At 34.2% G+C, this 26,978-nt stretch overlaps 1 protein-coding gene across 1 annotated transcript in view; it reads right to left on the reverse strand.

Moving 5' to 3' along the window:
- The window catches only part of LOC114651160 (glutamate receptor ionotropic, kainate 1), a 694,443-nt gene that overhangs the window by 33,764 nt on the left and 633,701 nt on the right, over nucleotides 1-26,978 (reverse strand). The window contains exon 13 of the mRNA XM_051925745.1: nucleotides 17,990-18,108. Coding sequence (XP_051781705.1) covers nucleotides 17,990-18,108 — 119 coding nt within the window. The remainder of the gene's footprint in view (nucleotides 1-17,989; nucleotides 18,109-26,978) is intronic.

The following is a 26,978-nucleotide window of genomic DNA, read 5'->3' on the forward strand; positions in this document are numbered from 1 at the left end:
TCTGTTTCTTGTAATAAATTCACTTTCCATTAAAAAGTGTACTTAACTGCATGTTTCATGATTTGCTAAATGCAACTGGTGGATTTACAGTGTCATTACTTTCATTACTTAATTCACCAAACACTGTTTCCTTTTGAACATAAATGTTTAATTCCTAGAACAGAATGTGTTTTCTAGCCTGTTAGACTTTATTTAGAGCAATGCACCACATGCTACAAAAATTCTTATATTAACCTGATATAATAATATGTCTCTTAGGTGAATCATTACCAGAAAAAGCAAAATTGATATAAAAAGCATATAAATGAATAACAAAAAGATCGATGATTGATGATTTAAAAGGGTAAGATATCCCTTTTAACAGGTCACTAAATTAATAGACAAAATCATAACAAAACAGAGTTTTAGACTTGTTAAATGGCTTTTATAATGTGTCTAAGGTTATGTTCAGATAATACTGCAATACCACAGATTAATTCTGAGCATTATTTACAATATAAGCTCTATGTTATAAAAACTGATAATGACATTAGGAAATGTACAGAGTAGCAAAGTACATTCTTGAATTAAAGGCATCAATAGCTTCATCTTCAAGATAATTCTTCAGGTTAAATACTGAAAAAAGGTCACTATTGAAAATTAAACGAGAGTTTATTGTAATATCCCTAGCTATACAAAGACTCAGTTTACCAATCTGCTGAACATCTATTCAAATGGCAACAGCAAATGATTAAAGCATTTAGACAAATAGAAGATGTAAATAAATTACATAAACTTGTACATTTTATTCAAATTTTATAAACTTAGAAGACAATTAGCCTGAAAATTAAAATAAATGAGGATACGAATAAATTGGTTACACAATACGGTATTATACTGTATATAAAGGCTACGTAATGTTTACCATCTTTAAACCAAGTTTTAAACAAATTTAATTAAGTGAACATTGTAGCATGTATGCTATGCAGTAAATGAAGAACAACTATTTAATAGCACAACATTTATAACTGAGCTGACTGCTTAGTAAAAGTGGTGTTTTCTTTCTTAACATTTGACAAGACAAGACAATATTCAAGAAAATGATAAAACACCATGTAAAATTAATGCTTAGATGTAATGCTTTATCAAGAGCTAACAATGAAACATTTAAATCCAATTAGCTAGAAAACTTTCTATACTGAAACAATCATGTGTAGCCATCAAACTAAATTGCCCATGTTCATGACTAAATTTAGAGAAATGTCCAGAAGAGGTGATCACAACACTAAAGTATTAAAACTGTTGGCTTACCTAGAACACAAATTACACATATGATGGGCATCTGCCCATCTAATCCATTTCACATGTACACATGCTTCTTAGACAGTTATCCGTCATTTCAAGTATGCTTTTCATTGTCCTGGTTTGTAAAGAATAACTGAGAAAGCTGTCTTGTAAAGATTATTATTTCATATGCAATACTTGGAATAAATGTCACTTATATTCTGAAATTTTTATTTTTTATTGAATTAATGTTTAATGTAATAATGTTTATTTCGTAAGAGATGTTTTAATCTATGGTTCATTTTAGAAAAAAAATAGCTCAAGATATTTTTCTATATTTCCTTTTAAAATTAGAGAAATCAAATGATGTGTGTAACTACTGTGTATCTAATCAGCTTATATTTGATCTTATTTTCATTGTGAAGCAGCATGTGACAGTATTGTCTGAGAAGGGTATTGCATAGGGAAAGGTGGCAACAAATTATTTTTAAAGTACTGTTCATCATTATCTCAGGCTGCATCCTGTCTTTGGCAGAGAGCTCACCATGAGTAACTGTGATGTACAAGGTAAAAACATTTTCAGATATGAATCTGAAGAAAATAATTATTACTTTCTGTGACATTCTGTACTTCCTTTAATGCTTCAGAAATAACAGCCTCTGGTAAGCATTTTATTCACTACTAGCAAAATTCCCGCGCTTCGCAGCGGAGAAGTAGTGTGTTAAAGAGGTTATGAAAAAGTAAAGGAAACATTTTAAAAATAACGTAACATGATTGTCAATGTAATTGTGTTGTCATTGTTATGAGTGTTGCTGTCACATATACACATATATTATATACTAGCAAAATACCCGCACTTCGCAGCGGAGAAGTAGTGTGTTAAAGAGGTTATGAAAAAAAAAAGGAAACATTTTAAAAATAACGTAACATGATTGTCAATGTAATTGTGTTGTCATTGTTATGAGTGTTGCTGTCTTTTATATATATAATATACACACACACACACACACATAAACATATATATACATATACATATATATACATATCTACATATATATATACATATACACATCCACATATATATACATTTATATATATATATACACATATCAACATATATATACACACATACACACACATATATATATATACATATATATATATATATACATATATATATATATATATATATATACATATATATATATATATATATATATATATACATATATATATATATATATATATATACATATATATATATATATATATATATATACACACACAGACACATATATATACATAAATATTTACATATATACACATCTACATATATATATATACACATCTACATATATATATATGTAATTGTGTTATTGTTATGAGTGTTGCTGTCATATATATATATATATATATATATATATATATATATATATATATAGCAAAATACCCGCGCTTCGCAGCGGAGAAGTAGTGTGTTAAAGAGGTTATGTAAACATATATATATATACATATACATATATACATATATATACATATCTACATATACAGATATCTACATATAGCAAAATACCCGCGTTTCGCAGCGGAGAAGTAGTGTGTTAAAGAGGTTATGTAACTATATATATACATAAACATATATACATATATATACATATCTACATATACACATATCTACATATACATATATATACATATACACATCCACATATACATATATATATACATATACAAATTTACATATCTACATATATATATATATATATATAGATATAAATATAGACATACATATATACATACATACATTCACATATATATATATATATATATATATATATATATATATATATATATATATATATATATATATATTTCACGGCATTCGAAGTCTGTGTCACAATCTGATTGTATGGGTGGTTACCTACCAGGTAACGCTTGTGGTTGGCCAGCAATCTGCTAACATCCGCCACGGTGCCCTCAGTTTGTGAGGAGCAGATCATAGAATGGTTGAAATAGTTTACTGTCAAATAAATGCAAAGAGTACGCGACACGTGTTTCGCCCTCATTCTGGGCTCATCAGGCGTACAAACTCCACTGCACTCCCTCTCGGGAATCAAACCTCGGACGTCAGGAGTGCAGTGGAGTTTGTACGCCTGATGAGCCCAGAATGAGGGCGAAACACGTGTCGCGTACTCTTTGCATTTATTTGACAGTAAACTATTTCAACCATACATATATATATACTGTATATATACATATCTACTTATTGGCTCCTGTATTTAGGATATAGCAGGTTGGATAATGGATGGATGGACATCTGTATGCATAGCCCTATTTGCCCGTTTTTGTTTTTTTTCATTCTTCAGTAATATTTCAGTAAACCCAGAGCTTGTCAGTTCAAATCCTGGTACTGACACCACTGTGTGACCCTGAGGAAGTCACTTCACCTGCCTGTGCTGCAAAAAACAAAAGTAATGTAACAAATTGTACCTCAGATGTTGCAAGTTGCTGGAATAAAGGCATAAGTAAAATAGATAAATATGTATTGTACACATAGGAATTATTCATTTATTTTCAGTTAAGTCATCTGCAGCAAACTTTTATAAATGAGGGTTTCTCATTTTTAGATAGTGCAAACTGTTTCTTCTTCATTGACGTTTTCTCTTGAAGAGCTTTTTTCATTTCATTGAAAATTAAAGCAGCAGCTGCCAAAATGTGTAGCTTTCTTATTAATTTTTCAACATTGTGTAAAATAAATTTATAAAGTAACATAAAAGTTTTAAATACTGGTTATCCTTTTACACTAAAATATTACTAAAGAGATACAAAAAAAGTAAAATGGATATGTTCTTTATCTTTAAGGAGATTAAATATTACTGAAGAAAGAAAAAAAAAATTAAACAGCCAAATGGGGCTATGCATACGAACTTAAAAGGTTTAAATAAAACAGAAATATATATTTTATTTTTACTTGCTTAACTTGTGGAGGGTGTATCCTGTAGCAAAGCCCTAACTTTTTTCGTGAAAGCCCGTTTCAGTCAATAAGTCTTAAAAAAAGGTGTAAAGATATTGACAATAAGCTACGCAAACCCACCAAGACATGGAATCGTTTAAATCAAGTATCATTACATCTTCCTTTCTTAAAGAGAAGTAAGGCAGTACTTATAAGCTTACATATTTATATATAGACATACATACATATATATATATATATATATATATATATCTATATCCGAAGCCGTGCAAGCACACTCTTGAGAATGCAACGTATAGTTGTACAGAAGAAAAGCAATCTTGCCTCAAATGAATGGCAACCTTTTGTAGGTCTATGAACTTAATTTAAACTTTAGGTTTACGCGGTGCTTTCTTTCCGAAGTACCTGCACTTATGAATATGTCTGTATGTGTCAGTCGGTCAAATCCATGCGCTTCGCACCGGCGAAGTACCGCTTTTAAATTTTTATTAAGAAGAAAACAAAACCTTTTTAAATTGAGGGAAAATATACTAATAACAGTTTGTTAAGGATCTGTTTTTTTGTGAAGCTGCCTTCACTCGAGTGATCACTTCGACCTGACTTGGTGGCCAACTATAAGCGTTACCTGGTAGGTAACCACCCATACAATCAGATTGTGAATCAGACTACGAATGCCGTGAATGTAATTACCCCGATCCACATGTTGTCAAATAAACGAACCACACGTCGTGGCGCGGAATGTAATTACCCTGATCTACATGTTGTCAAATAAATGAACCACACGCCGTGGCGCAATTTTAGGGGCTTTGCCTGTAGCGCTGACGTCCGAGGTTCGATTCCAGTAAGGGAGTGAAGTGAGTGGCTGGTTACCTACCAGGTAACGCTTATGGTTGGCCAGCAAGAGAGGTAACATCAGCCACGGTGTCTTCAGTTGTGAGAAGCAGATCATAGAATGGTTGAAAATAGTTTACTGTCAAATAATGCAAAGAGTACGCGACACGTCTTTCCCCCTTATTCTTGGCTCATCAGGCGTACACACTCACTGCACTTGCTTACGGTAATCGAACCTCGGACGTCAGCGCTAGAGGGGCTTAGCAGCGGTGAAGTATTGCTTTTAAATTTTAATTAAGAACAAAAGAAAACCTCAGAGGTTCGATTCCCGTAAGGGAGTGAAGTGTGTGGCTGGTTACCTACCAGGTAACGCTTATAGTTGGCCAGTAAGTGACGTAACATCAGCCACGGTGCCTTCAGTTGTGAGAAGCAGATCATAGAATGATTGAAAATAGTTTTGCATTTACCTTTTTAGTAAAAGGCGAGGTTTTAAGCCTGAGAAATCACCCCGTAAATGCACACGTTTAATTGCACATGTGTTAATATGTATGCTTACACAGTATTAAAAGACAGTGAACAACGTCATTTACCTTCGTTCCCGCGTTTGACTCGTGCTGTAAATCTCTTCCTTGTTTTTAGTTCACGTGATTACGTAGGAGGTGTGATGACGCGATACGTGACTCCGCCTCCTCCATTAGAGTATATGGACAAAAAACATGTTCCAGTTATGACCATTACGCGTAGAATTTCGAAATGAAACCTGCCTAACTTTTGTAAGTAAGCTGTAAGGAATGAGCCTGCCAAATTTCAGCCTTCCACCTACACGGGAAGTTCGAGAATTAGTGATGAGTCAGTCAGTCAGTCAGTCAGTCAGTGAGTCAGTGAGGGCTTTGCCTTTTATTAATATGTATAGATAAAAGATATGCTGACCTCTCACTTAAAAAAAAGGAAATGGCAGGTTGTTACATTTATAAAAATGTTTTTATTTTAAATTACATGTATTGTTTATGTTCCACTTTTGAACATAACTTGATCCTATTTAACTCATTGAATCTTGTGGGATGTGCAATATACTACATTCAGTTATTTAGGTAGAAGTCAAAATACAGGTAGTTATATTTAGTCCTCACCAGGAATTAATACGCACCAAGCGGATTTATCGTCAGCCGAGTTTGGACTTTCAAAGAAGTAACAGGTTGTGGGTTTGAGTTATTGTCGCCTGTTAAAGAGCAAAAATTTATTGAAATAAAAGTAAAAAAAAAAAAACACACACACGAAAAATATTCAGATATTCATTTAAAACACTTCATCACACAGACTACCGTTACTCCGTTTTTCTTTGTATTCTCTTTAAATGTTTTATTAAACTATGTTCACTAACTATACTACCACAAGTCAGTAAAAGTACTATTAAGTTGTCTAGATTTATTCGCTTAGTACAGGTACATTTATGTACCGTCTTTTTCTGAAAATAAGACATCCCCCGAAAATAAGCCCTATCGAGATTTTCGGAACTTTTTGTAATATAAGCCCTCCCCCGAAAATAAGCCCTAGTTAAAATAATGTGAAAAAAAGAATTCGTTAAAAAATGCTGTTGATTTATTAAGTATGTTTAGCTTCCCTAATACTCGTATTTCAGAGAAATGTTTGAAATAAAATATTCCGAGAAATTCATTGTTTACCTCTACAGTTCGTTTCAAATTAATTCTTGGAATTTATCTTAAAAATACAACATAAGGCAGCATGAATACATAAATATTGTGTCCGCTCTGCTCTGCTGTGTTGTACTGCATCGCGCGTATCGCAGAGTATGGTCGATTGAGGTGGGGAGGGGGTGGTGGGGGGCATGCATATGCGGAATGCGACGGAACGCGTCGTTGGCGCACACTATAAATAATTGTTCGTTAAGGCAGCAGTCTACATTGAGCGACAGTGCAGATACAATGTTTGTTCATTTCAGTCTTGTAAGTCTGATTATTTCCTCATACGTAATTTTATTTTTTATAAAGTGAATAATTTTTAACCGCAGTTAAAATGAGTACAAAACGAAAGAGCTATTCCGTCGAGTACAAAAAGGGAATTGTGGAAGACTCCAGGGGTGTAAATCTTGATTTATGACGATGTTCCAGAAGAAGATGACATGACTGTAATTGAATAAATTTTAATTTCTGTATTCTGTGTAAAATAAATAAATATTAAATAAAAATATATAAATATACTTTTATTTTTGTCCTCCCCCGAAAATAAGCCCTAGTGCGTATTTTGGACCAAAAAAGAAAGTAAGACAGTGTCTTATTTTCGGAAAAAGACGGTACTTAAAGAAACCCAAACGTTCTAACTTTTGTACAACTGTTGTACATTTCAGCTTTTGAAATGTTTTGTTGGTTTGTATTGTTTTTACCAAATAAAGCTAATTTTAGTATAAGCAACCCTGTTTATTTCTTATTAATAACTTTGAACATGAACTATAAAATGATACTGGAACAAGTATAATTAACAACCTAAAAACATTTCTTAAAATATTATGCTTTGTTGACATGAGTCATGTTCATTTAACATAACATAATTAATTTAACAGAGAAAGAAAAAGTTTCATTCATTTTATATAAAAATATGTTGTTTCAGAATATATTAATTTAGTGCATTAAGCCTATTGAAATTATTTTGATAAAAAACAATTTTATTATGTGCAACCGATGTACATATTTTTTATTTTAATCTTGCATGCCATTTTTTCAGTGTAGAGTACTGGAAATGGTGATATGTGTTACATCTGTGGGAGTATAAGGTGCTGCTGCAGTCTGTTTTTTTTTAATTTAACAAATGCTTTAATTGTATTTTCATTTTAAAACAATGCATTTTTAATTTAACTAAACTTAGTCAGCACAGATCACTTTATTATCAACAGCAGCCAATATACAGAGGTTTAGGCTACTGTTTTTCTTTTTTAAAAAAAGTGCGATTTTTTTATTTAGACAAACAGAGCAAATTTATATTTTAAACAAACATTTTACTGAAATAAGGAGCCTATCCAGTGGATTCAGAAAGTATTCTGACTCCTTCACTTTTTCAGAGTTTTTTTTATGCTGCAGCCATGTTAAAATCATTTAAATTAATTTTTCCACCACATCAAGCAACAGTTATAACCCCTGAATGATAAAGGGAAAACAGAATTTTAGAAATGCATTTAAAAAAAAAAGTATCTAATTGACATGCATTCAGATCATTTACTTAGTTGACACACTTTTGGCAGTAGATACAGCCAGAGTTTTTTGAGTATAACACAATAAGCTTTTCATGTCTGCATTTGGGTTCCTTTTCACCTCTCTTACTATGGCCCTTCTCCCATGATTGATCAATTTGGCCAGCTCTAGAAAGGGTCATGGCTGTTCTAAATGTCTAACATTTAAGAACTGTAAAAGTGCCTGTCCTCTTGGGAACTTTCAGTGATGCAGGATTTTTTTTGTAGCCTTCTCCATTTCTGTGCCTTGACTAAATACTGTCTCTAAGCTCTGCAAGCAATTCCTTTGACTTCTTGGATTTGTTTTTCCTCTGATACACATTGTCAACTATGGTACCATATACAGTCAGCTGTGTGCTTTACCTATTCATGTCTAAGCAACTGCATCGACCACAAAGCTGGATTCTAAACATGGTGTAGAAACATCTCAAAGATGATCAATAGAATGGGATGCACCTGAGCCAGACTTCAAGTGTCATAGCAAAGTGTCTGAGTACTTGTGTCTATGTTATATTGCAATACTTGATGTTTAATTCATTAGCAAATATTTCTAAAATCCAGTTTTTGCTGATTTGTTTTGCTTCTAAATAATATCTACATTCAAAAATAATGTCTTTTAAGTCAATGCTCCTTTTTACATCAATCCTTTTATTATTTTTTCCTGAGGTTACTAATGTCATTAGTGTCTGTTTTTGCTTCAAAATGGGTATTTCAAAAACAGTGAAACTGTGACTACGGGCTGAAGCAATCCAGTCATTGCTTCGAAAGCTTACAGAACAAAGTGTTGCAGTGTTTTTTATCCCTGCTCATTTTTAAAAGTTTTGAATGTCATGGAACAGTTTAGTATTATTTTGTTCAAATCAAGTCATTAGAATGAATTATATTTTATTAATTTTGTAATTTCATTCATCATAATGCCATTTTTGGTGTTTTTTTTTAATTTGTGGACGCCACGATTTTGAGTCCCATTGTCAAGATAATACTCCAGGGTGCCAGGAGGCACAGTTCCAGAAGCCAGACCACATGATGCTACTGGCACACTGCTTTGTTACCCAATGCCATAGAACTATTTGCACCCCATTTTGTGCGTGACATTTTGAATAATTCTGGTCTTGAAAAATATATCAGTCAGCTTTGGCTTCAATTTTTGTTAATTTAAATTCAAAAACTGCTCACTTAAAATGTATTTGTGTAAAGTGTAAAAAATCATTGATTAGGGTTAGCTGTATACTGGCACAGGTCTACACTATACCATCTAAACAGTTGTGATATGCTGTTTCTGTATGCAACTTTGACATAGGTTTTGATTAATTCCCTTTGCTCAGTATCAGCATAATATTCTACCAAAATGTATATAAGTGGATAGAGATGTTCAAGTATGCTTCCACAAATGCGATGAATGCTCAGTGTGCAGCCAGGACACTAAAGTCAGCCACTGATGAGAAGTGAAAAGAAGCTGGGCTCATTGTTTGTGCTGACATAACATTAACAATAGAAACAAAATCACATTAAAATTGGGAGAAGCCAATATAGTATAATTGAGGAGCAGGGAAACTTCATTGATAATGAATTTGAAATGTCTCTGGCATAAATTTCAGTGTAGGACTAAGATCATTATCATACATATTTCATTTGTCCTATTCAATATATTTCACAGGAAAAGCAGATAGTTGGCCACCATTTATACCATGCGTACTTGATCTGAATTTATAATGTATAGGATGTAACATCATTAGCGCACTGAATGAACTATCACCCTACATGAAGTTTCTAATGAAGTGTCCTGTGACCTCATGTTTAAGAAAATTGATATCTCTTTTCAGACATTTCGCAACTAAAATGGTCAAAGTTTTCTTGATCACTTAGGCAGTTCTGTGCCCCACCACTGAGACATGCTTTAAGCATTTTCATTGGTCTCTGGTGTCATGGGCTTGACACTCACCTATGTATTCGTTTCACTGAGATGAAGTCTAGGTAACTCATTACTTCTGTAAAGTATTCTATATTTGCATTGGAATATGCATCAAATACCTAGGTGCAGTCAGGATGGAGAATGATGGCAAATACTGAACTGCCTCTTTTTTCAAGATCGCAGCTAATCAAGTTTGTTTTCTAATTTAGAAGAACTAATTTAAAATCCTTTTCTAATTTAATTTTTACAGTAACCCAACACATATTTACAACAGTACACTAGTAAAAAATCAAATAGCCTATAAATGGTGATGATGAAACTGGAAAATAACGGAAGGTGAAATCAACCAAGCAAGAAATTACATTTTTAATATAATTCATCTAGTATGTTGTTATTATGTGAAGGACATGTAATACAAACAGTTAACCACTTTATAAACACCATAGATATTTACAGTAAATAGTAAATGTATGTTGATGAGCATTTTTTGAAGATGTTTGTATTTTATTATATGATCCAACTTTGGAAAGGGAGCTTTCTCTTACAAGACATGCTTTAAAGTTGCTACAGTATATGTCCTAACAAGCACACAAGCAGTAAAATTAAAGTATGTAGAAAATATCTCATACACAACCACGAAAAGAATGTGCACATTTCTATCAGTCTAAGATCTCATTGATCCCAGTCTTCTACAGCTGTCACACAGAATCATTATCCATTGCACTAACTTTGTTTGGCTGTAAGAACACAATCTTGATTTTATCTGCCTATCAAAATTCTATAAAAACCTTACTGTTGTCATGTGTCTTTCCTAAAATTAAATTTAAGAATAAAGACTTAACCTTCAACTAATTAGAGATTAGTTTGCCAACAATCTCATTCAAAAAAATTATTTCACCTTTATTTTTGAAATATCCATTTTTAACATTTACCTCCTATTAATAAAAGCCTTTATAATACCAGCTGAACGGCTTCTTCTGCATACATTAAAATAAAATGTACAGGGGCCATAGCCTTTCGTAGACCTGTATTATTAGATATCATTATGCAAATTTTAAAAATGGCACTAATACATGTAAGGATATAAAATTGTTTTAATATCAACTAAACATACATTTATAATACCTATGAAGCATAAAGTTATTATTGTGGCAGTAGCCATGAAACAGACAGCTTTGTTGGATATCTGCTTTAAAATGTTTTTAAAACAATTATTCAATTATGATTTTAAATACACTCATACATTTATTCAAATATAACATACAAGTGTGAATACAAATCAGTGTTCATAATTCATAACCGTATTCATATAAAAATACTTTGAATAAGTGACCACATTACATTACAGTATTATGTTCAAAATTGAGCTTGCATTTGTTCCTTTAAACACTGGATTGTCCAAGTTAAAGAAAAATAGACATTACATTTTGGACAAGCATTTTGGAGCATGCAGGACTTACTCATTAAATGTTCTATATATGAGATTGATTCAGCTACAGCAAACAGTCAATAAATATAGAGCAGATGCTCACAATGTGTTAATGACTGCATGGGCTGCATGTTTTGTGTTGCATAAATGAGTTTCCTGTTTTTAGAGCTGTAAGAAAGAGGACAAGTGGCCTATATTTCTGGTAGCAAAATTCCTAACAATGAAAGGACAGGGAATGGTGGAGTTTTAGAGGTAAATAGTAAAAACTAAAGTATTATCTCTCTATTATAAAAAAAAAAATCCTTGGAGGGAGACAATTTGACGTCCCGCGAGAGACATTTTATTATCACGCGAGACAAGGCAGTGAGACAACATTTAAAACAAGTTCACAGACATCTAACCTAGCAGTTGTTGGAATGCTTTTCACATACACACTTCATGTGCTCCCAGCTCTTAAAACAATGACAAGCAACACGTAGAACACAGAGTTCGCCAGCAGCAGCAGAAAGCCAGCAGATGATCTGACCGCATCTCCTTAGTATGTGTTCAGCCCCCTCCTCCTTCACAACGTGAGCAGCAGAGACGCGAAGTGGGAAAAGGACAGCTGCTATACAGGCTTTTAAATGATCGACACGCAGCGCGACAAACAGAACAGGGAGCTCGCCAGCAGCAGCAATAGAAAGACAGCAGCTGATCTGACGGTATCTCCTTAGTGTGCGTTCAGCTGCCCCCCCTTCACAACATGAGCAGCGTTATACGTCTTTCGAGAAAGAGATTTAACCATGCCCGGGGCCGGAAATAAAGGACAAGTATTGTTTTTACAAAAGTTTTAAAGTAAAAGTAAAAATAATGCATATGTAACAATTCCCATGAAAAGAACAATCTCTTTAAATTGTATATCCGGTAAACCAAACCCAGGGGTGGGCGAGCGAAGTGAGCAGGGGGTGGAGCCCCCTAGTTATTATTATTACTGAGAAATTACTGGAACCTTGTATTAGGCTTGACAATCAACGTATCTTCACACAGAGAATTATAGACAATAAATAAGTTACCAGGGAGTGTGTTAGAAAGTAGGACTTTAGCAACCTTCAGAACTTGAGTCAATGTTATTTTGCATAAATTAGGTGAACATGATTCATGAGCATATTCAGCTGAATTGCATTTTCTCATCAAAATTATTTTAAAGTGCTTCTGCTAAACAAGAATTTAGGGTTAATGTATTTATTGCAAACAAATTTAACACTTTTACAGGGTTATTGTATTTACTACAAACAAATTTAACACTTACTTTCAAATTACCTACAACTTACAAAAGCTTTGTCAAAAGAGGCATTATATAAAACAAGATGTTTTTAGTACATAATTAAAAAAAGTCATACAATTCTAATGCAATTAATTTTATTAAGGATCTTGCATTCTGGTTACCATCCCACATCATTGATTGTCTTTGTGGAGTTTGCATGTTCTCTATATTTCTGTAAAGTATTTTTACTCTGGTTTTCTTCTCCAAAAACATGAATGGCAGGTTGCTGTGAGTATACACTAGTGCCAGGTGGATGTGTGCATGACAGGGCCTGAGATAGACCTGAGATCTGTCCAGAGTGAGTTAGAGCAGTGGTCTCCAACACGTCACTCGTGAGCTACTGGTAGTTCGCAACCCCTTTCCAAGCAGCTCGCCAAAGGTTTAATGAATCCTACATAAATCTGAAAACTTGATTAGTCAAATTAGGGGTAGGTGATCTTTCCAATAAATCATATCACAATCTTTTTAACACAAAATCACGATCCACAATCTGAATTGCAATTTATCTTTTCAATGTGGCATACACTTAAGAGAATATCCGGACTCAAACTCATCAAGACCTAAGAAACACTTTATTTTAAATATCAAACAAAGTTGAATTCAATTGTTCTCTTGTTCTCTAGCTAAGCAGAGTTAAGGAACACGCCCCGAAGCTGGCAAGTGAGTGAGGTGCGAGTGCAAGTTTCTTGGAATTCACACAAATAAATCGGTACTGTAAGCGAACTATGATACATAGCGAAGTGAGAGAAGTTGCAAAATCAACCAGAATGTTCAAGCAAATTATAGAAAAAAACGGATGTAAATCCGTGAAGTAGTTCTCTCATGGAAAGCGGACAGACAGAGAAACATTGGATTTTATATATTATATATTAGTAAACCTTCAAAATAATGTGCAGTTAAAGTCTCAACAGCATTCTCAGAATTTCTGGAGCTTAGTAGAGCCATATAACTATAGGAATCTTCACCAAGCAGCTCTGAAAATGTCTGCTTTGTTTGGGTCTACATACCTCTGTGAGTCTGCCTTTTCTGACATGAATGTCATGAAATCAAAGTTCAGAACAAGACTGACAGATGAACATTTAAACGACTCCATAAGAGTGAACCTAAGTGGCTACACTCCACCATACACCTCTCTTGTTGACTCCATCCCAGTGCCAGTCATCTGACTAACTAAAAATCACATTACACATGCAACTGGACATGTGAATACTCTTGTGAAGTGAAACAGTGACATGAAACAAAATGACAAATGAATAAGTAATATTTCTGTATTTGTAATTGCATTGTTTTGTTTTGACAGCATTCATGTTTTAAATCAATAGTGTGAGATACACTAGAAAATGCATACTAACATACAAAATGCGCTTGCAGGTGAACTAAATATTTTTTGTGATGTTTTAATGCAAAATGTGAATTGTGGACACCAACATTTCGTAAATATTCAGGCAAAACAAGCTTATTCAGTTTGTTTGGGTTGAAATAAGCTATGAGAATAAATGTTAGAAAACACAAGTAGCTCTCGGCCATTTTCATTTTGTAAAAGTAGCTCTCAGGGGAACAAAGGTTAGTGACCCCTGGGTTAGAGCCTTGTGCCTGATGATACTGGAATAGGCTCCAGTGTGCCACAAATCTGAATTGAATTAAGCAGGTTGAAGAAGGTTAAGTTATAATAAAAAAGACAATAATTATTTAGTTGAATAAATTAATGTAGATTTATATTGCAGCATTTTAAAAGTCATTTATTGGCATAAAATTGTTACAGAGTCCAAGAAAAAGACCGTTTGCTCAAGAATTTAAAAAATGAAAAGTGAAGTTAAAAAAAAAATTTCAAGTCAGTTGTCAAGCATAATACAAGGTTCCAGAAACGTCTCTGTAATAATAATAATAATAATAATAATACTTTAGTTTTTACCATTTACCTCTAAACCTCTATCCTTTTTGATTATTAGGAATTTTGCAACCAGAAAAATAGGCCTCTTGTCCATTTGTACAGCTCTAACTGCAGGTTATTTACATTTATTATGTCTATAGAACTCTATGTGAAGATATATTGTCCAAAATTTATGTGAAATTAGCCCTTAGTAATGTTCCATTTGTGTCCCTGTGTTCTTGTTGAAGAATTAATTTTAAAGTAACAACCGAAATTCACTCTTAATTCCCTTCATAATTTTAAGCATCTCAGTCATGTCACCCTTATTTTCTGTTTGCTTAAACTGAAAAGGTTCAGCTCCTATCTTATAACTCAAATCTCTCTGTTTTGGCATTAACCTAGTTGCTCCTCACTTTTTCTTGTGCCGATAAAACGTTTTTGTAATATGGAGACCAAAACTGTACACAGCACTCTTGATTAGGCCTAGCTAGTATGTTACATAGCTTAGGCATCATCACCTTTCACGTCATCAGCGCTTCTTGTTTTGTAATCTAATATCCTGTTACCCTTCTTAATAACTTCTGTACACTGTTTGGATGTAGGAAACAAAGACTCCATTTTCAATTCTCCCACTGTATATTTTTACTTCCTATGTGTAATACTTTACATTTATTTTCATAAACATTCATCTTGCAAAATCTATCCAAGCATGTATTCTGCCCACATCCCTCTGTAACAACTCAGTTGAATCTAGATCTGCCACTCTGCCTAGTTAGATACTTATTTTCCTTAGGTAGGTGCATATTTTTTATATTCTTATCCATAGCATTTATATATTGTAACAACACACCGCAAAATTGAGGAATGGAATTAGCTTCTTTACACCAACTGCTAGTGAGTGACCACTAAAAAGGACCGTATGGCTTCTTCGATGCAGATTATGCAATGCCACGCAGGTCTTCAGCAGTGTCATACGCTCCAGGAAGCTTTGTCACCTTGTCTGCTCACACAAGGCAACCAGCTCTGCTTCTCTATGTTCACTGGGAGTCAAAGGCAACCCATATGCCACAATGTTTACCAGGCTCTGTGAGCTGACCCAAGCCCAGGGTCCAGGTCGACTTCCAAGGCTTGCTGGCAGCCACACATCCAAGTCAATGCACTTTAGCAGCTGGGAGATGTTTCTGAATTGCTCTCTAAGTGATGTATCTGTGTCCCCTACTACTTGCTGCTCAAGGGCTGCTTTATAGTTGACTTCTCCAGATACTAGTGCCCTTGGGCAGTCTGTGCCACCTGAGGAGCATGTTCCTTTAAGGTTCAGACCCTGAGGTTGCTAAAATATTAAAAAAAAAACCCATCAGTGACACCTAAAGAGCCCCAATTTTAATCTTACTCTCACCGTTTCTTATTATTTAAGCCATTTTTGCATCCTTTTGTAGACAGTCCTTTGAGTTCCCAATTCTTTCATTTTTTCACAAGCCTGTCATGCATGACCTTATAAAATACCTTTTAAAAATAAAGATACATACTATAATATGCATTTCTTTAATCTTAGGAATTTGTTGCATCCCCAAAAGCAAACTAGACAGCTATATACTAAAACTCAATTTTAGAATAGACTTTCCCATAAAAAATGGGAAAAATAATTTTCTCCATTTGGATGCCCAATTTCTATCAGTGGACGATAAATTGAGATTAATATATATACAGTTAATATATTCAAGTTAAAAATCTTGTAGTGAAATAAATTATTTCTATTTACAATATTTGATGAATTGATAATCAAAATAGACTTCAATATAGTAAAGTCACGAACAGTACATACATACAGTGTTTTAGACAAAATGTAATTTGATTTCTGATATATCCCAGCTAATAAATTAGATCAAAATAAACATGCCATCATGCATACTTCAAGATGTGTCACATTATACTTATGATGAATAAAATATAAACATGCATTTAAAAAATACCTTGAATAATTGTATATTTTATGAACAGTAAATGATTAATGATTGGCATATTTTTATTTTATTTTGTGCTTTAAATAGATATAAATATGCAACTGTAAAATAACTATAGTTGTGGTGACTGAATCATGAAATGTCTATAATATATTGAAATAAATGTGCAAGTAGTATCAATTGTAGCTCCAAAAAGTACTTGCTGAAGTCTCATTGGTGCATTATGGCAGACATGACAGCCAATCCTGATCCAGACTTTGCTCATGGTCTGTAGAAAAGAGAAAGTCTGATCATCACAATTAATTTCAAACAAAACAGACTTCAAATTCAACACAATAACACACAAAAAACACAGCACACATCTGTAAATGAGTGGATTAACTGGCCAATCTTTCTTAAAATATTTTGTAAAGGGATAAGACATTACACATATGTTCACAGCATAGCTTCATAATGTAAACATCTGTTTGTTCACAAATGTTTATTGTGCTTTTCTAAAACAAGCAGAATCTGGTTGGGGCTGACTGTCATGTACCCAAGGTAGTGGTAACTAGCAGACACTGCATCCCCCAGTTTGCTGTGGATGACGGTAAACTCCAGTTGGAAGGGTGGTTATGGGAAACTAGGTCTACACTCAACTCTGAAAACACACACACAAGGCAGCCACACAATTAATACACTTAGATGGTACTGTAAAACCTGATGTATTGGCAGTGTTATCCATAATGTGAGTTAATGACCACATAATAAAAAGGAACATTAACGCAAGTTTGACCAGAGTCAGTCTTCTTGAACAACTCTTGCAAACAGAGATAATACAAATTTGACTAAAAAGGTCCTGTGTTTTAAATAATGTAATAATTAAGTGGGAAGAGTAATTTTGAAACTTATTTATTATATCTATGAATGACCTCATGTAAAGTGTATAGTTTTAGAAATAACTCTTAACTCTGTTTTAGTATACAATCTATTGGCAAAGCAAAATATTTATATGATCATTTGACTCACAATTCTGGTAATTGTTTAAATAGGTCTACTCTTTTAGGCTCATCCTAAAACATTTCGTGAATTTTTTGCATTAGTTTTGTACGGATACTTCAATCAAGTTTTACAGCAAGCAGGGAATGTACTAAAATGGAGTTTACCAGCAGATAAGCCTCAGCAGACTGCGGGATGTGTGTAATATTGACATGTGACCTATGTACCTTGCTGCATGAGAGCTCCAACTCCAAACCAGAAACTATTTAGTAAAGTAAAATTGTTTTCCACCACGTCCGAGTCAGGGTTGCATGGGTGGGGATTATACCACTCATATGGTGTAAACCTGTGACAGTTAACAAAAACAAGTTTGTAAGCATTATAATAATGAAAGTTTAAGATGACAATAGCTGATAACAGATATTAATAAACTGTACAATAAAAACAATGCGCACATTTTCTAAATAAATTAAATATACATGTATAAAGTATTGTGCTCCTTTTTACTTTTTGGTTTTTAAACAATGTTGATACTTCACAAGACAGTATTTAAATAATGAAAGTCAAGCTATATTTACTGTTTCTGTGAAACAGTGAAATTAAACACAAAACATGTATACCTGAGTTTGTGTTTAAACATAGTATAATGTAACCATAAAAAACAATTAACTATGTGTAAAAATGTAATATGAAATAAAAAAAAATAATCACAAAAGAAAACCTTTCCACAAACAAATGTTACTACAGTATGAGACAACATATTTCTTTGCAGCTTTGTTCCCATTCACATTAATTTTATGTAATTTGGATATGACAAACTGAACAGAGATGGGATGTTTTAAACTGCAAAATATGACCTCTTCGGGATTTTTTTAAAGATATTGGTACAATACAATAAGGTTCTGAGTAATTTACAAGCACACAACCATTTTTTTTTTTTTGCACTTCTTGTCTTCAAAAATTGTTTCACTTGTGTAATTATGATGATTACCATTTTAAAAATTAACAAAGAGAACAACAGTAAACTCAGTTTTGTGTCTTGTTTACTTTATGTCTCAAGATCCTTCTCTAATTTCCTAAATATCAAATTATTGGTGAAATCAAGTGAATGTTAAACAGCTGACTATTAAAAACAGAATCTGTGGCATGTTTAGAGTATTAATTTCAAATTTTAACTTCATGTTCATCAGGTGGACTGACACTGTCTGATTTGGAATGGATATCCTTTGTAAAAGAATACTAGCCACCCATGTTAGGGTTTCATACTAAAGCTATGTAATTTCATAACAATTATTGCTTTGTGTTTAACGATTTAAACTTCCTAATTTGCTCCTTAATGTAACACTATAACATGTGACTTGGAACAGTTTTATACAGTACTTCTGTAATCATCAAGTCAATGAACAAAAGCAAATTTCACAAGTTACTGTAGTCGATACTCTGATGATCACTCTGATGATCACCAGGTACTCAATATATGTCATTTTGAGGCGAAATGGAACAGCAAAGACAAATAAGGAGGGTAAATTGAAACTGACATGTGGCTTGACTGACATAACTGATGTAGATCCCAGAGAAATAGGCACAGACCATTAACATTGGCATTGTCACCTGGAGGCATCTTATTTTTTCTACCTATAATTTCAGTGAATGTTTGAATGAATGGCCTAATGGACATCTTGAAACAATAATAAAAAAAATATATGTGGCAGTGCTAGTAAAGAATTGTGTGCAAAACTATTGAAGTGCTGTGAGGATGGAAAACTAACATGGGCAAAAATGATCAAGGTCACAAATAACTTTGAAAGCACACTGACCAGTATATAGAGATTCCAATAGTCATCTCTGCTTTGGAATGATGAAAAAAGGAAGACTATCTAAGGCAAACTGAGAGCTGAAAAATGCAGACTTTCATAGCATTGGGAGAAAATGGCAAGCGTCATCTGCAGGTCTTGAAGTGTCATTGGTGCAACAGGAGGGGCCAAACACAATGTGCTTTAAGTACTTCCAGTGCCATTTCAGTAAAAAAGGGATGTCTGGAGAGACCCAGTAAAAACAAGTGTACTGGTACCACTATGCTGAAAAAATTTAAGGTACCTAATTGAGGCAGACAGCATGAGGAAGCTTGACGTTGTGAGTAAGAGTTAAATGCGGTGGACTCTAAACCCTTTATGGAAGAGGTCCTTTACCTATTGTTATGGAATGAAGTGGAGCAAAAATTGATGGAACTTTATTGTGTAAAAACAGACTGTGAGTACATAAGACCTTACTGTGTGATAAGGTGTAACATCATCAGAAAGTGTATGGAAGAGGAATTTGGGACAGTAATGTACGTTGTTTCATAGAGTTTGTACAGGTCAAAATTTAAGAAAATAAAATTACAACCTTGTGATGTTGTTTTAAAAACATGTACAAATCAGCCATTCAAGATTTTGCAATCTGATGAGCAGAAAACTCACCTCCAATGTCTTATGACCCAATGACAAGCACTTATGATTCAAAATTGGATAAAGGTTTAAAATTTAGACAAGACAAAGGTAAATAACCTAGTAGATCCATTGCAAAAGTTGTGCCAGGAGTTCAGTGAAGTGAAGTGTTTAATACAGAGCTGGGACAGGTAGCTGGGGTTAAGGCAAAGTTATATGTATCTCCTGATGCAATGCCAAAGTTTTGTAAAGCTAGACCAGTGCCATATGCATGTTGAGAAGCAGCTGAGTGAGATAGAGTGGCAAAGAGGCCTCTCACCTGTGCAACACAGTGAATGAAGCAGGAGGGTAGGAGCATGCACTGATACAGCGCATTGCCGCACCCACCACACGACAAACCAGCTCAAAATCCAGATTAGGACATCTCAGCATCACAATAGTTCAGATGGAGTGGAACAGTGTGAGGTTTTTTATGGTGGCTGGAGTGCCAATTCTGCCACCAACCCCCAAGTTTTTCCCTGCAGGTTGGAGGGCCTACATGCAGGGATTGATGCAGATAACGTCATACCCAGGACAGAGCAATTGCAGGTTAAGGGCCTTGCTCAAGGGCCCAACGTAGCAGAGTCCCTTTTGGCATTTACGGGATTTGAACTGACAACCTTCCGATTGCCAGTGCAGATCCCTAGCCTCAGAGCCATCACTCCACCCACATTGAATGGGCATCACTTAAAATATGCATACCAAAGAAAGAAAGGTCAGTTCAAATCTGTGGTGATTATAAAATGACCATAAATCCCTGGCTAGATGTGGAACAGTACCCACTGCCCAAAATTTGTTTTCAATGATAGAAAATTAGATTTAACAAAGGCATAACTGCAACTTGACTTAAACAATAACAGCAAGCCTTACCACACACTTACCACTTATAAGAGGTGGTTTAAAATGAATAGATTACCATATGGTATATCGAGTCCCCATCAGTCTTTCAATGCACTATGAAATGGGTTTTGTGGGGTCTTAATGGTGTTGCATGTTTTTAGATTACATTTTTATCACTGGAAAAGACCCACAGGAACACATAATAAACATAGAGAGAGTTTTGAGTTGGTTAAAACCATATGGTTTGAGAGTTAACAAAGAAAAATGTAATTTTTTTTCAGAAGCAGGTGTGCTATTTGGGTCATGTGATTGAATCTGAAGGGTTGCATACATAAGGAGAGAAAACCAAAGCAGTTGAAAAGGCACCAGTGCCTAAAATGTAACAGAGCTTAGACCGTACCTAGCACTGTTAAATTACTATGGCAAGTTTCTTCCAAACCTGTCTAGTGAAATTAAGCTGATAATAGAGCTTTTACAAAAAGAAACGGGATTGGAAAAAAAAGTGTCAGGTAGCCTTTCAGAACAGAAAAATTGCTGTTTTCTGCACCCATATTATGCCATTAAGATCCACATATACCCCTCACAGTAGGATGTGATGCTTCCACTTACAGAGTTCATTTTCCAGATGGTCATGAAAGACCCATTGCTTACACATTACATACTTTATCCAAAGAAGAATATAACTATTCCCAAATTGGCATTGAACTATTATTTTGAGGCTTTGAGTATTATTTTTGGGGTAATGAAATGTAATGAATACCTGTACAGGCGAAAGTTAATTTTGTGTACTGATCAAGATACTGGGTCCAAAAGACTGAAATTTCTGTATTAGCAGCAGCTAGGTTGCAGATATGGGGGCTTATTCGAGTAGCAAATTAGTATGAAATCAAGTACAACACTTCCAGGTAGCATGGAAATGCTGATGCATTATCAAGTTTGCCAGTCCAGGTAGAAGCACAGGAATGTAATAATAATTTCAGAGTGCCATTCCTGGAAGCTATGTCTATTTCAGTCAGAGATACTGTTGCTCAGACAAAAACAGACCCAGTTTTGCAAAAGATAAAATATTATATGATTCATGGCGGGGCCTAGAAAGTGGAAAGTTCAAATTTCTTAGTGGCTGGAGATTGAGTGTTTAGTACAATACCTAAAAAAGGGGCACTAGAAAAGGTGCAACATCAGCACCTGACTTTAAAATATTTCTTACATAACTTTGTATTTTCTTATAGGACCTGTCCCCAAAGTACCACTGAAAAAACACCTGCAGAGTGTGTGACAAGAATTATTCCTGAAGAGTGTGTGACAAGAACTATTCCTGAAAAGAGTAGTGAGACCCAGATTATTTTTAAGTAAGCCAGATTTTTCAGATGCTATGCAAAGTACATTTAATTCTAAGTGTAAAAAAGGTGGGACGCGGACAACTGTTTGTTGTTTTTTGAAGAACAAGTAGTACTGGTAAAGAACTACAGGGGAGGGGATTGTAAAGGCACTAGGTCCAGTAACATATTTGGGAAAGTGCATGGAGTAATACAGTATGTAACAGACATGTGGAGCATCTGAACAGCTCACAGTTGGGAAAAAAATGTGAATCCTAGTTTAATTTCTGGGATGATCCACCCACACAGAAAAGTTCACAGTCCAAGTAGTCAAAAAGAGGTACCAACAGTGTTCCTAGTTGCACAGAGAGCAATGTCACACCAAAATAGTACTGAACCAGAAGTGGTGGCAAAAGGTAGATTAAAAAGAAATATGGATTGCCCTGAGAGGCTGAATTTGAATTTTCATTGAAACTGAGTTTCTAATGTAAAGGGAGGAGTGATATGTAAGAAAAAAACACCTACAGTGTATATGTTAAAATATTTTAGGCTATGTTAAATATAATGACCATAGAAATGTATATTATACTATTTACCTGTATTTGTATATACAATATAAAGAAAGGTTCAGTTTAAGTGAAGTTTTCTAAGGGTCAAAAAGTCAAAGGATAGGATTAAAAAAGAGAAAATGTGGGAAATCTATCAGTAAGGGGTGATACAGAGTAGGAATGAGACCTACAGAAAGGATGCTGCAGGGTTTTATTTTTGTGGAAGGTTTAACTGTTGTTCTTGCTACTGTATTTTGAATAAAGTAAGACAACGACAATCTGTGGCCCATAAGCATTTGTGCAAAAGACACAAAATATGTAAGGAGAGAAAATACAATTTATTTTTTTTTTTTTTTTTTTTTTTTTTTTTTTTTATATTTTTATTTTATTAATTTTCATTGTAATCATTCCATACAAACAGATCCATTTATAACCCAACAAATTTGAAAACAAATCAAACCCCATCCCTGAGAAGGAGAGCTTAGCTAAAGGAAAATTTCTTTAAGCTTTTTAATAAGGCAACATTAGACAAAAGAAGGGGAGAAGTAAATATCTATATAAATAAGAGATGGAGAAGGGAGTTAAATACAATAATAGTTAATTCTCTTATTCTAAAATAATATTGATTAAATCCTGCCAAGTTTTGAAAAAGTTTTGTACAGATCCTCTAACTGAAAATTTGATTTTTTCCAATTTCAAATAATATAAAACATCAGTTTCCCACTGACTTATAAGAGGAGAATTAGGATTCTTCCAATTTAACAAAATAAGTCTGCGTGCCAAGAGTGTAGTGAATGCAATCACCGTTTGTTTGTCCTTCTCCAATTCAAGTCCATCTGGAAGGACACCAAACACAGCTGTTAGTGGGTTAGGAGGGATTGTGATACTAAGGCTGTCTGAGAGGCACTTAAAAATCTTTGTCCAAAATGATGTTAGTTTGGTGCAGGCCCAGAACATGTGACCCAGTGAGGCAGGAGCTTGGTTGCAGCGCTCGCAGGTCGGATCCTGGCCTGGAAACATTTTGGACAGTTTTAAGCGAGACAGATGAGCTCGATATATAATTTTTAGTTGAATAATTCTATGCTTTGCGCATATAGAACTCGAGTGAATTCTCTGCTTTGCTACCTTCCACTCCTTTTCTGATATATTGATTAAGAGATCTTCTTCCCAATGTCCTCTTGGATCTTTGAAAGGTAGGGACTCTAATAAGATTTTATACAAAAATACAATTTATTAGTGTATGAAGGTGAAGGCCCTATGGTTATCAACTTGCTGAGTCGAGATGCAACTACAAACATGAGGCTTGTATAAAGCATTAGTACTGCATTTGGAGAGCAGAGAACAAAAATAACCCAAATCAGTTAAAATACATTAATGGATATTTCTAGACTTTAGCACAGTCAGTTGATTCAATAAAGTAATCATTTTATGCATATGCACATTATACTGACAGATTGCACAAATAAGATTTAACTCATGTTAAACAACAGTAGTCCAATGTTGTATACAGCGAAATTAGAGCAGCTTTTTAGGCCAACATAATTACAAATAAAATATAATAATAAAATTTGACAACATAATAATAAAATTTGAGAATTTCCAGATAACTCTATGAACTTTCTCAATACAATAGCTTTTTGATTTCATATTTTAGCTGTAGTTTCCTATTTGCCCAGATAGTGGTATCTTAGTTTTATAAGTTAGATACAATTCAGTAAACATGAGAAATAATTGTGTGTAAATTCTATGTAATATAGTAAATGAGCATCCACATGACCCCAACATTCAACACTGCCCCAAACATTTAGCTCCTCCACATTACTTGTCTTGTTTAAGAAACAATTAGCAGTTAACAACTTGGTTGAGGAGTACTTAGATTATAAAGTATTTAACATGTTACTTTAGTTATAATGGGATTTCAGAAACACTTAACAATTAACTATCAATCTTAAAATAACAATGTTATTAGTAACACAATGCTTTCAGGAAATGCAGTTCAGAACATGATGAGGCAGGCAACTCTTGTTTTGATCCCTGATGCCAATACAGAATTGTGATTTATAGTAATTTTACATCTATTTTGAATTACTTTTAAAAGCTTTTCTTATACAACACTTGCAGTGTTTTCTTTTTTCCCAAGGGTTAAGATTATTGGCAGGCACTGTGTTGTAGTGGTTAACACCGCTAGTGACACTGTGTGACCATGAGCACTAAGTCACTTCACTTGCCTGTGCTCCAACAGGAAAAAAACAATAGAAATGTAACCAATTGCATTTCAACTGTTGTAAGTCACCTTGGATAAAGGCATCAATCAAATAATAAGTAATAATAATATTTATTCACTTAAGTTGCTTATTCTGGAATATGACATGCACAATTGTTAATGAGTAAAACATTCCTGCGTTAGATCAATTCCTACTTTTTTCTGTTTCATTAGTGATGGTTGATGTATTTTGTTAATGGTTATTGCAAAACACCATTTTACAGGAAAATATATTATTTTTAATTGAAATTGGTAATCAGTACTAATAATGTGAAATTTGAGTGTACATTGTAATGAACCCCCATAGTGGGGTAAAATGAACACAGTGTAAAGATTTATTGTGGTTTGAGCCAATGGTCCATGTATAATAAATCAAAATATTGGAAAAACTGTAATGGGTTGAGAAATATTTACATCAAATTGTTACATTTCATCAGGTGGAGAAAGGTTATCACTTAAAAGGTCCAATATTCCAGCCTGAAGTGTCTCTGCACCCCACTCTTCTGTTCCAATCCCAGAGCATGCCATAGGCTTTTCTGCAACCTGCCCCAGTGTCCTGGTCCCAGAGCATGCCATGAGTGTCTCTGCACCTACTCCACAGTTCCAAACCTGGTGTACAGATAACATTAATCCCTAAGTCTGCTCCAATATTTTGGCTTCGAACCGTGCCTGCTTACAGGAGAAAGTTCCTACTCATAATCCTGCTGCACAATTATACTTCTCTTATTGTCCATTCTCGACAGCATCTTTCTTCCCAGCGATAGGCCACTCTATGCTACTCACTCCATGTTTTTGGCCTTTTTGCACAGTCTCCCCTGGATGTTTCTATCTCACAGTTTCTGGATGACAGTATTTGCATATGCAAATCACACCAGACATCAATACATGTCAACACTGCCTCTTGCCTCAAGCAATAGTTTAGATTTACCTATTATCATTATTACATGTCTATGGTTTTCATTTATTTATACCACTCACTCATGTACAGTATTTCTTTTCATGTTTTTCATCATTAGTATGTAGTTCCCATTTATAGTCCACAGAAGGATAAACATGAGTGCTGTTACCCTACAGTGCCCTCCATGATATTTGGGTCGAATACACATTTTTCTTTGATTTACCCCTTTTCTCCACAGTGTAAAATTACAAATCAAACAGTTCAGACATGATTAAAGTAGACACTGTAGACTTTCATTTACAGGTATTTGCATACATTTCAGTCACACCATGTAGAAATTACATGTTCCCTCCATAATGTTTGCAACATAGCAAGGGTAGGAAAGCAGTCATATTTATTACTTCGTTGCATATCCCTTGCATGCAATAAGTGCTTGAAATATGCAATTCATAGACATCACCATGTGCAGAGTATCTTCTCTGGTGATGCTGTGCCAAGCCCATTATGCAGCAGACTTGAGCTCCTGCTTGTTTCAGGGGCTTGTCATCTTACATTTTCTTTTCAGCCTATGGAAGGCATGCTCAACTGAATTTAAATCGAGTGACTGGCTTGGCCATTCAAGAATTTTTCATTTTTCAGGTATGAAAAAATAGTGTATTGCCTAAGTAGTATATTTGGGATCATTATCTTGTTGTAGGATGGAGTGCCATCCAATGAGTTTGGAGCCATTCAATCGAATCTGAGCAGATAAGTTGTTTTTATACACTTCAGAGGTCATTGTGAAACTGAGGTCAACAGTTCCATCATCAATGAAGGTAAGTGTGCCAGCACCTTGGCAGCATACATGACCAAGCCATAACACTCCCAACATGACATTTAACAGATG

This window comes from Erpetoichthys calabaricus, chromosome 4, assembly GCF_900747795.2.
Source record: "Erpetoichthys calabaricus chromosome 4, fErpCal1.3, whole genome shotgun sequence".
NCBI lineage: Eukaryota > Metazoa > Chordata > Cladistia > Polypteriformes > Polypteridae > Erpetoichthys > Erpetoichthys calabaricus.